The sequence below is a fragment of the Camponotus vicinus genome, unplaced genomic scaffold, assembly GCF_025532165.1.
Source record: "Camponotus vicinus isolate PSW18456_S1 unplaced genomic scaffold, iyCamVici1.0 SCAF_1, whole genome shotgun sequence".
In the NCBI taxonomy this organism is placed as follows: domain Eukaryota; kingdom Metazoa; phylum Arthropoda; class Insecta; order Hymenoptera; family Formicidae; genus Camponotus; species Camponotus vicinus.
Window position 1 is genome coordinate 29,187,927 of NW_028141945.1, and position 15,834 is coordinate 29,203,760.

General features: G+C 31.4%; 1 protein-coding gene across 4 annotated transcripts; it reads right to left on the minus strand.

Annotated features, from left to right (window-relative positions):
- Nucleotides 1-1,923: 1,923 nt before the first annotated feature.
- Nucleotides 1,924-15,116, minus strand: LOC145974552 (cytochrome P450 4C1-like). 4 transcript variants are annotated; one of them, XM_083104491.1, is made up of 12 exons: nucleotides 14,476-15,116; nucleotides 13,508-13,688; nucleotides 8,766-8,888; nucleotides 6,815-6,927; nucleotides 5,386-5,476; nucleotides 4,650-4,844; nucleotides 4,176-4,242; nucleotides 3,858-3,984; nucleotides 3,607-3,727; nucleotides 3,442-3,554; nucleotides 3,072-3,309; nucleotides 1,924-2,579 (listed from the first exon to the last, which is right to left on the minus strand). In XM_083104491.1, exons 1-12 carry the CDS (start codon nucleotides 14,491-14,493, stop codon nucleotides 2,245-2,247), a joined length of 1,722 nt encoding a protein of 573 aa, XP_082960617.1. In that variant the 5' UTR covers nucleotides 14,494-15,116; the 3' UTR covers nucleotides 1,924-2,244. The 4 variants fall into 4 exon arrangements, with proteins under 4 accessions (XP_082960617.1, XP_082960698.1, XP_082960776.1 ...); XM_083104572.1 differs by having other exon boundaries at nucleotides 3,646-3,727; nucleotides 14,476-15,110; XM_083104650.1 differs by lacking the exon at nucleotides 8,766-8,888 and having other exon boundaries at nucleotides 14,476-15,110.
- Nucleotides 15,117-15,834: the final 718 nt, after the last annotated feature.

Below are 15,834 nucleotides of genomic sequence, written 5' to 3' on the forward strand. Positions count from 1 at the left end.
AACTAAATATCGTCAAGATGGATCCGTCGAACGAAGAAAAGCCCGTTTGGTGGCTAAAGGCTGCGCTCAACGACCTGGACTTGATTTCGTCAACACTTTTTCTCCGGTTGCAAGATTAAGCTCGCTGAGAATCTTAGTTGCTCTATCAGTAGAATTAGATCTCACTCTACACCAATTAGATATAGAAATGGCGTATATCAATGGAGATTTAGAAGAAAATGTGTACATGAAGCAACCTGAAGCTTTTATAAAACCTGGCGAAGAAAATTTAGTTTGCTTACTTAAAAGGTCCATTTATGGATTGAAACAGTCTGGACGACAATGGCACAAGAAATTAGATTCGAAACTAAAAAATCACGGAATGAATCCATTAAACAGTGACAAATGTTTTTATGTAAAAGGGTCTAATTCAAATATTTTGTTTGTTTTAGTTTACGTAGACGACTCAGTGATTGCTACAAACGATGTCAAGCTTTGTCATGAATTAATACGATGCTTAAATCGAGAATTTCAAACAAGAGAACTAGGCTTACTACGTTATTGTTTAGGCATCGAGTTTATCCAAGATAAACTCACAAAATCAGTTTCTGTAAAACAGCAAAAGTATGCTCAGGACTTACTGTTACGTTTTGGTATTAGAATCAAAACCCAAAGCAACTCCGCTAATACCAAAACTTGATTTATCAAAGGAGATAAGTATAACAGAGAACGCGGAAGTAAGTAAACATGAATACCAATCTTTAATTGGAAGTTTAATGTATCTAGCAGTAGCAACGCGTCCGGATTTAGCTTACTCAGTAAGTTTTTTGAGCCGATTCAACCAAAATCCCCAAAAACAACATTGGCTTGCCGCAAAACATATACTTAGATATTTGAGAGGAACGACAAATCAAAGTTTGTATTTTCAGAAAACTGGGAAGCCAATTTTAGGTTACGCAGACTCAGACTGGGCCTCAGATTCGACTGATAGGAGATCTCATTCAGGCTATTTCTTTGTGATGGCTAACGCTGCAATAACATGGGAATCAAAAAAACAAAAAACAACTACCTTATCTAGTACTGAGGCAGAGTACATGTCTTTAACAGAAGCAACTAAAGAAGCAGTGTATCTACGTAGCATGATGCAAGAATTAGGCATAACAAGTTTAAAAATAGATAAAATAATTATACACTGCGATAACCTAGGAGCCCAAGCTTTAATGAAAAATTCCGTGCATCATTCCCGTACAAAGCATATAGATATAAAATATCATTTTGTGCGCGAAAAATACGAAAATGGCGAAATAGATGTTAAGTATACTCCAACAGAAAACATGTATGCTGATATTTTGACAAAAAGTTCTGTTAAACATAACCATATCAGATGCGTACAAGGTATGGGTCTAGCCCTAATGTAATTTTATAAGTATGCTCGTGTTGAGGGGGAGTGTTAATTTTTTAGTATAATTAATGTTTCTTTTTGTTACCAACACTCGCTCGAGTAGTTTTATTTTTATTTAGTACAACGCGCGTGCGCCCTTCCTTTGTTCAAGTTAATATACATATATATATATATATATATATATATAACGTGCAGCGTCTTGCGTAGCATTCATTGTATCGTTATCACAAGAGCTTTATTATTAATTAAAGACTGTTAAAATAAACTTTGTGATAACAATTATGAATCTTTGCGAAATTTATAATGTAAGAAATTGTGTTTTCTTTGGAGATGCACTTCAAAGATAATATAACTATGAAACAGATTTCAAGTGAAAATAAAAATGTGACTCAGAAATTAATCCTGAGAGAATTTTTACATATTAAAAATTAATTAAATATAAGTTGATCAATCATAACTATTATATCGATTCAAATATGTGTATTTTTGTGCTGTTACTTTCTATATATTATTGATCTCCTGTGTTAAAACAATTAACAACATTTGTGTAATAAATGTTCACAAATCATTTATTTCTTTAAATCTTAACTATACATATAATCTTAATAATAATCTTAACTATAGTAATTCATATATTTCGTACATATATATTCATACATATATATTCATATACATATATACTCGATGCTTCGTTCGAAGAACGTTCAAACGTTTATCTCATATCACTTAAATACTATAAAAACATATTGTATAATACTAGTACTCTATATCCGTAACGAGAATAATGATTCAAATTCTGTAAATGAAAAAGATTATAAAAATTGCGCACGATAAAGAAAAATAGACATTTGCTGTTAAATTGATTATTTCTTTGGTATGAAATGGATGCATATTTCTTCGCTTGGTCGGAACATAAGAGTTGGCCCGTATTTAACGGCTTCTTTTACACTTTTCACTCTCCACTTTCTCAGAATAGCTGTTAACAACATTTTCTCTTCGAGTAAAGCAAATTTCTGGCCGATACAATTTCTTGGTCCTGCGCTGAATGGAATGTAGGCATATGGATTCCTGTGTTTCGAATTTTCCGGAAGAAAGCGATCTGGATCGAATTTGTATGGATCTGGCCAAATATCCGGATTTGTATGCGTTAATGCTATGGCCAATATGATTGTACAATCTTTCGGGAATGTATAATCACCTAAAATAAAATTGACTGTGTATTTTGCTATATAAAATTTTATATTCATTTTTTTAATATAAATATTCTTGGAGTCTAATATTTCTGTGTAAAATCCATAATATAATGTTAAATCTACTTTAAAAAATCTACATATACATGATAGTAATCGTGAAAGAATTCTATTTGTATAATAAAGGTATTTGAAGAATTCACACGCGGAGCAAGAAATGACAATTAAATTTTATCTTAAATTCTGTCACAAATTAGAGACCGTTTAAAATTGAATTTCAAATTATTGAGCATCAAAACGTTTTAATTTAGCTTTTAATAAATAAGGGAAAAGACAGAACCATTCACTTCATTATTAAAATGAAAATATTATTGTCTAATAACGAATTTTACAAATTTATAGGTTAATTTGAATAACTTAAGATCTTTTTTATCTTTTATATTAATCTTAATATTAAATATATTAATCTTAATATTAATAGAAATAAAGTCTTATCATACCTATTTTTACATCTTCCGCTAATTTCCTTGTGATTAAGGGTACACTTGGATATATTCTGAGAGTTTCCTTTATGATCCTATCGAGGTACTTTAATTGCGACAGCTCCTTTACGGTGGCTGGTGTTTCTGAATCTTTGAAAACTTCCTCGAGTTCTTCATGAACTTTTTCTTGATGCTCTAGATTATTGCCCAAAAGAAAGAGCGTCCAGGTTATCGCAACCGCAGTTGTGTCGTGACCCTATATCATTATATATTTTTATTACTCATTTATAATTATATACTCATACTATTATATACTCATTTATAATAATATTATAAACCCTGATAAGAAGGAGCTTCGCTTTAAATTTCAAAGATTTCTTTCTCTCACCTCGAACATGAATGTGTCGACTTGTGCCCTCAATTCATCATCATTTAACGGAGTTTCGGCCTTCTCATTCTGATCTAGTAATAGATCCAGAAAAGCTTTCCTCTTCCGCTTACCTAACGAAATAAATTTCATCAAGAATAATTCAAAAATTTATTAACACAAAACCATTAAAACATATATGTATAATTATAATTTTATAATCACTTATATCAAGTTCATCATCTTCACTTTCCACTTTGGTAGAACCGTTTTGCGATTGTCGTGTGATCTTTTTTTTACGTATTACCTGAAATTTGATATTTATTCGTTTGTAAATTTGTTGGATTCATCCAAACAAAAAATAGATTCAACAATTAATTTAATAAAATTCTGCTGATATCTTAATATATCATTAATGTTTTTTTTTTTGCGCATACCTCTCCCGTAAACTTATGGATTATGTTAACTATTGATTTATATTCCCTTCCTTGAGGTACTAAATTGTAGAACCAATTTGACCAATACCATGGTCGAAAGAATCGCTCCATTATTAATTTCGAACCTCTAAAAGTATGATGAAAATAATAAAACGTTAAACCAACATAACAGCATATTTATATAGATGCAATTATGTTCATGAATTAATTACTAAATATGCTATTAGTTTTTATAAAATTTTCTTAATAAGTCATTAATGCTATCATTTTATTACTAATAAATTAACTTATAACTCATGACTTCATGACTTTTCGAACCTATGTATCATAGCGGTATACTTGGTTTCCTCTTCTTGAGCATGTACATCCACACCCATTGCCGTTTCTGCAAAATAATAACTTAATGTCATAAATCTCTCAAAGTATTCTACACTGCTTATTCCAAAAAAGAAATGAAATTTATATTTATAATTATCGAAAATAATATAGTAATAATTACATTTAATGTTAAAATAAACTAATCTCTTTTTCTAATAAACTTATTTAACCGTTGCTTTGATACTAAAATAAATGAATAAATGGATGAGCAATCATCTACAACTTATTATTATGACGAATAAATTTGTCGATTCAACAAAATTAAAATTTAGTGTACTTGACAAGTCTATTGATATTCATATCCTAGTTCGTAATAGCTTCCCATTACAGCATAAAATATACTACATTAATATACTCTTTTATGTTCAAGAGAAATATCATATATTAATAATATGATACATATATATTTATTACCACATATAACATCGAGAGCAGCATTATTAATGAAAGGAAAAATATTGATGGCCTTCCCTGGATTTTTTGCTATCTCTTTCTCGAGACATTTTGTCAAGATCTCTGCTTTTTCGGACATAACCACAGCAAATTGATCTAATATACTAAAATGGAACGTTGGTCCGATCAGTTTTCTATCATGGAACCATTGTTTTCCTAAAGTAGTATGAAACAGTGATACATTTAAGTAAATGTTGTTAAAAACACCATATGAAAGATAAAGACTATATGGATATTTATAAATAAAAATGAAAAAATCTATTATTATATAGTTTTTTATGACATTTTAATATTTGTTTTGCATATTATTGTTAATAAATATTTATTATATAAATAAAAACAATTACACAAACAACTTAGTGATGTTTTAGAACATGTCAATTTACATAATTAATATTAATGTAAAATAATAGTAATAAATATTAATGTAAAATCAATTACATAAATAATTGGACAAGGATAATAATGTGAAAGAATGTATCTTCTTTTTCTTTTGCCAGGGTACAGATGTATACAAATTTGCATATGTATTAAAGTCAAACTTTACTCATCTTTTTATAATTTGTTCAAAATACTTTCGAGAATAACCATATATCAAAAACGCATAATCTAATATAAACTCAAAATTATTTTCATATTTAACGAAATATTAAAAATGGTCTATGAAAAAATAGACTGAAATAGATTGTGGATTTACCTGTAGATGTTAGAAGTCCTTTGCCTAACCAAGATTCCAGCATATAATAAGGATATCCTTTCTCGATATTTACGGTGCTGGGCATAATAATCTACAAAAATAAGTTTAGAAATAATACAAATGTATATAATAATTTATCACATTCGTTATACAAGATGTCCTTTCTTTAATTTTTTTCAGAAATAGTGTCTTGTATACAAAAATTTTATTCTAGAGATTTTCAATTTATTTATTTATTTTAACGCGTTACATACGTTTTTCCTGATATATCATTAAATTAGGAGATGTTCTATATAATATTTTAAATCGATAATAGAGATTGTGATAAAATGCAGTGATGCCAGTTTCGAGACGCTGCCCCCACCACTACATGTAGAGGAGGTAGCGCACACAAAGAAAGAGCCGTGTCCGTACACGCCGCCCGAGCGCTGGGCGCTGTAGTGGTGGGGGCAGCGTCTCGAAACTGGCATCTATGATAAAATGTACAAATTAATTTGGAAAATAAAGTTTGATCGTGAATTATTTCGCACGAAAAGCAAAGGCGTTTTTTTGATAACGTAAATAAGATAAAATAGAGTAAATAATAAGAGAGTAAGATAAGATAAAATACAAGTTTATCTCTTATATATATTTTAAATAATGTATCTTCTTTTCATTTTGTATAGATAGTTTCATCACATTTGATCACTATCTAAAAAGGCTAAATAAACTTTTTCGTTTTACATAAAAAGAGAAATTTACAAATTTGGTAAATATCTTATACTATTGTAGCAAATTTAAATCAATTTATTACATAGATGGCGAAAAAAAAGATTTATTCGGAATTTTAATTTTTTCTAAAATTGAAAACAATTTTGCTAAAGCAGCTTCAGCGCGCGCACAAATACACACGCTCATATGCAATCTAATATGAGACACAATATGATATACACATAAACAAATAAAATTATTTTGATAAAATAATGAATAATTTTCTACTATGCATAAAAGCAATAAACGGTAAGAAACAATTACTAGAAATATATTATTTTATTTTAACAGCGAATTTTGATATTTTTATAAATAAAAATTTATTTAGAAAAAAATTTTTCTATTACACCAAAAGAAAGAAATTTTTTGTTAAAAAATTAAAAAATTTAATATAATAATAAAATTTGATTACTTTTCATATGTATGCAAAAGTAATAATTGTGTTAATAACTAATAAAATTATTTTTTTCCATGTAATTATTACATTGAATCTTTTTGATAATAATTATATTATTTAATAATAATAATAAAATATTTTTTAATAATACATTTAAAACGTTTACTTCCGCAAAAAGTTTCGCTTTCTTATAATAATAAATTATTATGTATTTATACATTTATCATCGCAAAAAATATAACAATCGATACTTTACACTAGCAAAGCTCTTTTCTTTCTTACCTCTAATAATTCAGGTTTATAAAGATTAATGAACGGTTTCAGGCCAATCCAATATATGTACATTCCTTCTTTAAGATATCGTAGCATACGTTCAGTTATCCATAGTATACGTTCTATGGATAAATACATAATCAGATATTTATAGTATTTACTTTTTATTATTATACTAATTATTTAATTATTATACTGATTTAAAATGAATAATGAATTTTTGTTTTAAATTTTATATATATATATATATATATATATATATATATATATATATATATTGTGACGTGACACTTGGCGGTCCGTCACAAGGATCGCGAGATCCGACCGAGAATGAATTTGGGCCCTCGTTCTCCCCTAATTTAGGGAGAGAGCGGCTATTGGAGGCGAGATTATACTCGCCTCCCGTGCCTACAAATTTATTTGTTAGCGTTAAGATTAGGCTTAAGAGCGGGCACGATGGGAAACGCTGACGGGATCTCATCCGGTGGCTCAAAATTGAGGAAGAAGTACAGGATACAAGGAAACGGGCGAGCGGAGGCGCCGACTAAAAGGAACACGCCAAGCTAAGTATTATTATTTAATTGCGTCAATAATAAAGTCCACTTAAGACTACCGCTGCCGCCCCTGTAAACATGCCCAGCAGGTACGGGGAACAATTGAGGGGAAGGCCAACCAGCGGACGAAAACTGACACTGAGACCCCGAGTTGGAGTCATCTCGGCCGGAACAGCGCTAAAGAAGAACATTCTAAATAACGGCGAGTGGCTGCCGAAAGTATCCCTCCTGACGGGCCTCGACGAGAGGAATTATGGAAAATAAAAGAGGAAACGGGGTGCGACAAGCACATGTACAGCCCTGAAGGCCGCAGGATTAAATGGGCCACACGACGATCCTGAGGGTTGCGGAAGCGCCACAGGTGGCCTAGTTACGCATTAATTTGCTAGCGTGATTCCGACGGGCCTTCCGCTCGCCACTGTTCGGCGGACCGGCGAAGGGAACGACGGCCCAAAATTATCGATCCGACACGTGGATGCCGAGAGCACGGAGAACCGCAAGGAGTCACCGGTGAGACAAGCGTCGACCCCATCTGGCCGTCTTTGTTAAATAATTCAGGTAGAATTAGCTCGAACAATGTCGGTGCCGTATAGCTGCCGTCATTAAATTTATTGTGAAATTCCTTTTCTGCGTTCTCGATATTTGCGTCTTAGAGTACGACGGCCGGCCGAAAGACTTTGTTCGAGCTTTCGTAAAATTAAGTGCCCTCTCTCCCAGTTGCGCGCCGACAGTCACTGTAAATGTTTATTTGTACAATTATTACTGTTAGCTGTAAAACTTTGTCTGTTAAAAGTACTGTAACTGAGCTCACGCACAAAGGCGATTGCGATACTCGATAACCGGCAACTACGTCGCGGCGTCGGCTCGCATATTTCCGAGGCTCAAATCGTTTGATACTTTATTGTTATTTATAATTTTTCATGTCTAGATTCAACCGTCTATGTTAGATACGTTAGTAGTCGCTCAATTCTTTCGTTAAAGCAGTAGATCTGAATAATCGACTCGCATCTATAATCGATTCTGTTAACTGTGCGTGTGGCGAGTAGATCTACTATTGTAATTAATTATTTTATTTGCGACAGACGGATGTCATTAAAGGAGCCAAAACCGCGGTGTTTATTATTAAAAATTATTTGGGAATTCGTAGCTGCCGAAACTCTAACAAGTTTCGTTTAGCGCGGAATTCCGGGACTTTTCTTTTACGCTTTCTTCCTGCCGCGTGACACGTGATACTGCGGTGATCGCGCTCGAATGCCGGCCCGTCGCTGCCGGCTAATAATCTGATAATCAATATTATAAAATCGTTCTACATCTACGCGAGTCTGTCCGCCGTTGAAATTTATTCATATGTTAAATATATTAATTCTTGTTACTAAAATATTTGTGTATGTTTTATTTGCAGCCACCTTGTATTCTCGATCCTTCCTTGTGAATTATTAAAACGGACCGCCCCTCTACCAGTTTCGAGACGGGGCTAGCCGAGCGTCCGTCGCGGTTTTTCTGAGAGCTTTGCATTTTTTTCGTGTGTACTGCCGATACGTTAAATTTTATTAGAGTGGTGCGGATTCCCGCACCTGGCGCCCATATATTTTACTTTGGAGAAGAAACACTTTTCTTTTATATTAGAAGATCGCGCCGAAGGTGTGCCGTGGGCCATTATCACCGGTCATTTAATGTCATTAGCCCTTAATAAATTAACGGTCACAATATATATATATATATATATACAGGGTGATTCAAAATAACCCCTGTGTCCCTGAAATGACATATTCTTGAATCAATTCTAAGACGATTTTTCCTTCGGCAAAATTTCGTCCGAAGCTTAGTTTTTGAATTATTAAAGGAAGTAGTTAACGTATGACGGGTCGAATACAAGAGGCAGGCAAGGGTGGCGCGATTCACCGTCAGACGCGGGAGCTTACGCGGGGCGCCTGCTGCGATCAGCTGATCGCTATACACATACAGACACACATGCGAACACATACATTCTCTCTCTGTCTGTCTGTCTGTCTGTCTGTCTGTCTGTCTGTCTGTCTGTCTGTCTGTCTGTCTGTCTGTCTGTCTCTCTCTCTCTCTCTCTCTCTCTCTCTCTCTCTCTCTCTCTCTCTCTCTCTCTCTCTCATTCGCTCACTCACCTGTAAATTTTTTTTTTTTTTTTTTTTTTTACGAGAGAGGAGAAAATGCATTTTATGCATACCCACCGGTCGATCCAGTGAGTTATGTGGGACTCGAGTACCAAGTCGAATTACCAACTCGGTACTCCCTACCCACTAAAAACCCCTCTCTTTTCACGAATTTCCATTCACACACTGTCCCTCTGACTTCCCGAGATCTGTTTTCACATAACGTCAAAAAATAGTTATTATTACCTTGTTCGATGACTTTTGATGTATTGCTGTAATTGCTTGAAGGAGAAATGAATTTTCCGATAGATCGTACGTTCTCAAATTTAACGTAGATATCACGTTGCAAAAGACAAGAAATCCACACTAAATTATTAACTGAAAGTTTTTCTTCTTTCATGAACTGTATTCTTTTATAAACTTTAACGTAATCACATTTATTTACTCACTCGATGAGACGAGAAATTTACTAATGACTCTATCACTGATCACTATTAATCACTGTCGAATAATAACTGTTGGCGATTAAAAATCACTCGATGAAAGAAACACGCGCGGACACGTTACTACACGACGCGACGACGCGACAATGCGACGATAATTACTCGGCGACTGCAAGCAATTTTTTGTCATGGTAGGTTGCGGTAGGTTAAGGTACTACTGGCGCTATCGAACGCGATCATGTGTTCGATTGAAGAATGCGGTAAACATAATAAACATTTAACATATTAATATTATTATTATCATGAATGTGTGTGATATCCATACATCGTATGATATCTATTTAAAAATTAATTAGATTAAATAAGTGTTTTTAAAATATTTATTACTTTTACTATTATCTTAAATAAATATTTAATATTAATATTAATATTTTATATGATAATAGTAAAAGTAATAAATATTTTAAAAACACTTATTTAATCTAATTAATTTTTAAATAGATATCATACGATGTATGGATATCACATACATTCATGATAATAATAATATTAATATGTTAAATGTTTATTATGTTTACCGCATTCTTCAATCGAACACATGATCGCGTTCGATAGCGCCAGTAGTACCTTAACCTACCGCAACCTACCATGACAAAAAATTGCTTGCAGTCGCCGAGTAATTATCGTCGCATTGTCGCGTCGTCGTGTCGTGTAGTAACGTGTCCGCGCGTGTTTCTTTCATCGAGTGATTTTTAATCGCCAACAGTTATTATTCGACAGTGATTAATAGTGATTAGTGATAGAGTCATTAGTAAATTTCTCGTCTCATCGAGTGAGTAAATAAATGTGATTACGTTAAAGTTTATAAAAGAATACAGTTCATGAAAGAAGAAAAACTTTCAGTTAATAATTTAGTGTGGATTTCTTGTCTTTTGCAACGTGATATCTACGTTAAATTTGAGAACGTACGATTTATCGGAAAATTCATTTCTCCTTCAAGCAATTACAGCAATACATCAAAAGTCATCGAACAAGGTAATAATAACTATTTTTTGACGTTATGTGAAAACAGATCTCGGGAAGTCAGAGGGACAGTGTGTGAATGGAAATTCGTGAAAAGAGAGGGGTTTTTAGTGGGTAGGGAGTACCGAGTTGGTAATTGGACTTGGTACTCGAGTCCCACATAACTCACTGGATCGACCGGTGGGTATGCATAAAATGCATTTTCCCCTCTCTCGTAAAAAAAAAAAAAAAAAAAAAATACAGGTGAGTGAGCGAATGAGAGAGAGAGAGAGAGAGAGAGAGAGAGAGAGAGAGAGAGAGACAGAGAGAGACAGAGAGAGACAGAGAGAGACAGAGAGAGACAGAGAGAGACAGAGAGAGAATGTATGTGTTCGCATGTGTTTCTGTATGTGTATAGCGATCAGCTGATCGCAGCAGGCGCCCCGCGTAAGCTCCCGCGTCTGACAGTGAATCGCGCCACCCTTGCCTGTCTCTTGTATTCGACCCGTCATACGTTAACTACTTCCTTTAATAATTCAAAAACTAAGCTTTGGACGAAATTTTGCCGAAGGAAAAATCGTCTTAGAATTGATTCAAGAATATGTCATTTCAGGGACACAGGGGTTATTTTGAATCACCCTGTATATATATATATATATATATATATATATATATATATATATACATATATACAGGGTGGCCCATTTTAATCCATCCAGTCGAATATCTCGAAAACCAAGCCCGGGAGAGAAAAATGTTTCAGACAAAAGTTGTATGGTTTCGAGGGGGCCATAAGATGGTACCATTGGTTTGACCTTGAAGGTCACGTGAAGGTCACTTCAATTTTTTTAAATGGAACACCCTATATATTTTTGCACATTCTTGTAGCTTATCTCGAGAGCTTTCCAAAACACTATAATTAAGTACCTTTTCGTTAAGTACTTTTTGAGTTATGAGGCTTGAAATAATTTCTTAATTTTACATAAACCGTAAAATATCTTGTAAAATATTCATTTTTCGATTATCTTACCTTAATACTTTTACGTACAAAATAATGAGAGGAATCAACTGGTGTAAAAAAAACACATAGTTGTTTTTAAGAAAAAATATGTAATTTGCAATTAACAATTCCATATTTTTTCTTAAAAACAACTATGTGTTTTCTTTACACCAATTGATTCCTCTCATTATTTTGTACATAAAAGTATTAAGGTAAGATAATCGAAAAATGAATATTTTACAAGATATTTTACGGTTTATGTAAAATTAAGAAATTATTTCAAGCCTCATAACTCAAAAAGTACTTAACGAAAAGGTACTTAATTATAGTGTTTTGGAAAGCTCTCGAGATAAGCTACAAGAATTTGCAAAAATATATAGGATGTTCTATTTAAAAAAATTGAAGTGACCTTCACGTGACCTTCAAATGACTCTTCAAGGTCAAACCAATGATACCATCTTATGGCTCCCTCGAAACCATACAACTTTTGTCTGAAACATTTTTCTCTCCCGAGCTTGGTTTTCGAGATATTCGACTGGATGGATTAAAATGGGCCACCCTGTATATGTACAGGGTGAGCCATTTTAATTAACGCACGCAATTATTTCGGAAACAAAGCATTTTAGAGAAAAATGTTTCAGACAAAAGTTTTATGGTTTCGAGGGGGCCATAAGATGGTATCATTGGTTTGACCTTGAAGAGTTATTTGAAGGTCACATGAAGGTCACCTTCAATTTTTTAAATGGAACCTACTATTTGTCATTGCATATTCTTGTAGCTTATCTCGAGAGCTTTCCAAAACACTATAATTAAGTACCTTTTCGTTAAGTACTTTTTGAGTTATGAGGCTTGAAATAATTTCTTAATTTTACATAAACCGTAAAATATCTTGTAAAATATTCATTTTTCAATTATCTTACCTTAATACTTTTACGTACAAAATAATGAGAGGAATCAACTGGTGTAAAGAAAACACATAGTTGTTTTGAAGAAAAAATATATAATTTGCAATTAACAATTCCATATTTTTTCTTAAAAATATGGAATTGTTTACTATGTGTTTTCTTTACACCAATTGATTCCTCTCATTATTTTGTACATAAAAGTATTAAGATAAGATAATCAAAAAATGAATATTTTACAAGATATTTTACGGTTTATGTAAAATTAAGAAATTATTTCAAGCCTCATAACTCAAAAAGTACTTGATGAAAAAATACTTTATTATAGTGTTTTGGAAAGCTCTCGAAATAAGCTACAAGAATGTACAAAAATATATAGGGTATTCCATTTAAAAAAATTGAAGTGACCTTCACGTGACCTTCAAATGACTCTTCAAGGTCAAACCAATGATACCATCTTATGGCCCCCTCGAAACCATACAACTTTTGTCTAAAACATTTTTCTCTATCTTGCTTATTTTTCGAGTTATTTGGCTGCCTAAGTTAAAATGGGTCACCCTGTATATATATATATATATATATATATATATATATATATATATATATATATATAAGTGATGTAATTTATATAATTTATAAAAGTATATATATGACAATATCATTTGTAAAGTTCCTCACCATGATCCGTTACGTTTATTAATTCAAATGCCACACCAACAGGAAATATGCCGCATTGAGGAATGTTGTTGAGTTTTCGTCGAAGGACATAATAATTGTATATTGTCGATAAAAATGAAGAAATTATTAAAACAACGAGCACAGCACACAGTATCAAAGAGATTAAGTCCATCATTGTAGGCTGTAAACATATTGAATAGTTTATGTACGTAAATGCATAAATTATTACTTTTTAGAGTAGAATTATATTGGAATTTCACACACATACACGACAAAGATTTGATATTTACATCATTGAATATTTAATGAAGACTGATGTTAATACGATGATTAATATGATGTGCATATATTTACATATTGCTCAGACGAATATAAAATCAATGTCGGTGAGAATAATTTATCAACGAAATACATCCTGATTATTTCTAACTCGTTTAAGAGTATCGAATCTATACTCATTAACAACATTAACAAAAACAATAAATATTTTATATTCCACTTTTGTATGTCATATTTCGGTGATATCTTTAAAAATATTTACTGCTTCAAATGTATAATTTTTCTCCTTTTAATAAAAATTTAAAGATGAGTATTTATAGAATATTCAATCATTTGATTTTCTAATCAAACATACGTTTATGCAACAACGTAAGCGCTCCATCATCACTGTTTAATTGAAATGTTTGTATACAATTAAATTTAGGAGACTTATGAATTACGAGATTTTAAATGTACATTTAATTCTGCCTCCGAATAATAACTTGCTATAATTTTTTACATAATATATTTTAAAGAATTGAAACAATCAAAAAAAAACATTTTATCATAAAATCTACTCTTTGTTTAATGAATTTTTTATTAAATTATATTTAAACTTTGCGTAAATTATTTTGTGTTTTAAAAAAATAAAAAGCAAAATCGAAAGTTTTAACTACATGATGCTAAAAAAATACAAAATTAATACTTACTGTTGTAGCATTTAACATTCAAACAACGATACTTGGACAAGATATTTGGCACTGTTACTTGATGTGTGTTTCACCATTAGTTATATATCACAATTTATCATATTTTACAAATATAATATAATTAAATACAATAAGCTAATCAAAAAAAGAGAAAAAAAAGAGAGCGGATTTCTTTTCTTAAAAGAACTTTTGAAAGAATTATTTTTAAATACCAAAAGATTATAAAGATTATACACTCAAATGATTATATAAAGTCTTCACTTCTTCTTGAGTCAAGATTCAATCGCGAAATGTTATTGCGATCTTGATCTTTATCACGAAGGTCTCTTTCTCACTTTTGCGCTACTGGAACTCGCAATATATAAATACTCACACAATGTAACGCGTACGCGAGGCCACACCCAATAAACACATGATGGTATATTATACGTTTAAATCAAGTATTTACGGGAGGTCTAAATGTGCTAGATTTAACGTATATCAATTGCGTATAATTTTAGTTGTGATGTCCGACTGATATACGTTGTCATAAACTATATTTATTCGTTTTTTAATGCTGTTCTCAAACCAATTAAAATCGTATTTGATAAACTAATAAACTACGTTTTATGAATACATAATTTTTACGAATTACGAGTACCTATATAAACGTATTACAATGACTATTTAAAATACGTATTGTAATGACTATTTAAAATACGTATTGCAATGACTATTTAAAATATGTATTGCAATGACTATTTAAAATACGTATTGCAATTACTATTTAAAATATATATTGCAATGACTATTTAAAATACGTTATTTTTATTATACTTTTAAATGATTTTTGTTTTTAAATAAACGTATTATATACAATTATACAGGTTGTCCCATTTTAACTTACATAACAAAATATCTCGAAGATTAAGCTTCATCGAAGAAAATGTTTCAAACAAAAGTTGTAGGATTTAAAAATATCTATTTATTGATCTTATCACTTTGACCTTTGGATAGGGTAATCAGTTTACAGTTATATATTTTTTTTGAAAATCAACTATGTATTTTTTTTACACAAATTGATTCCTTTCATTATTTTATGTATAAAAGTATGGGAATAAGATCATCAAAAAATGAATATTTTATGTGATATTTTATATGTGTTTTATATGTGATATTTTATAGTGTATATAAAATTAAGAAATTATTTTCAAATTTAAATCGAAAAATACTTAATGTAAAAATACTTTATGATAGTATTTTGGAAAGCTCTTGAAGTAAGCTACAAGCATGTATTAAGTAAATAGAGATTTTCGTTTAAAAAATTTAAGATGGGGATTTGCATTTAAAATTTAAAATCATATTGGTATTATTACATAT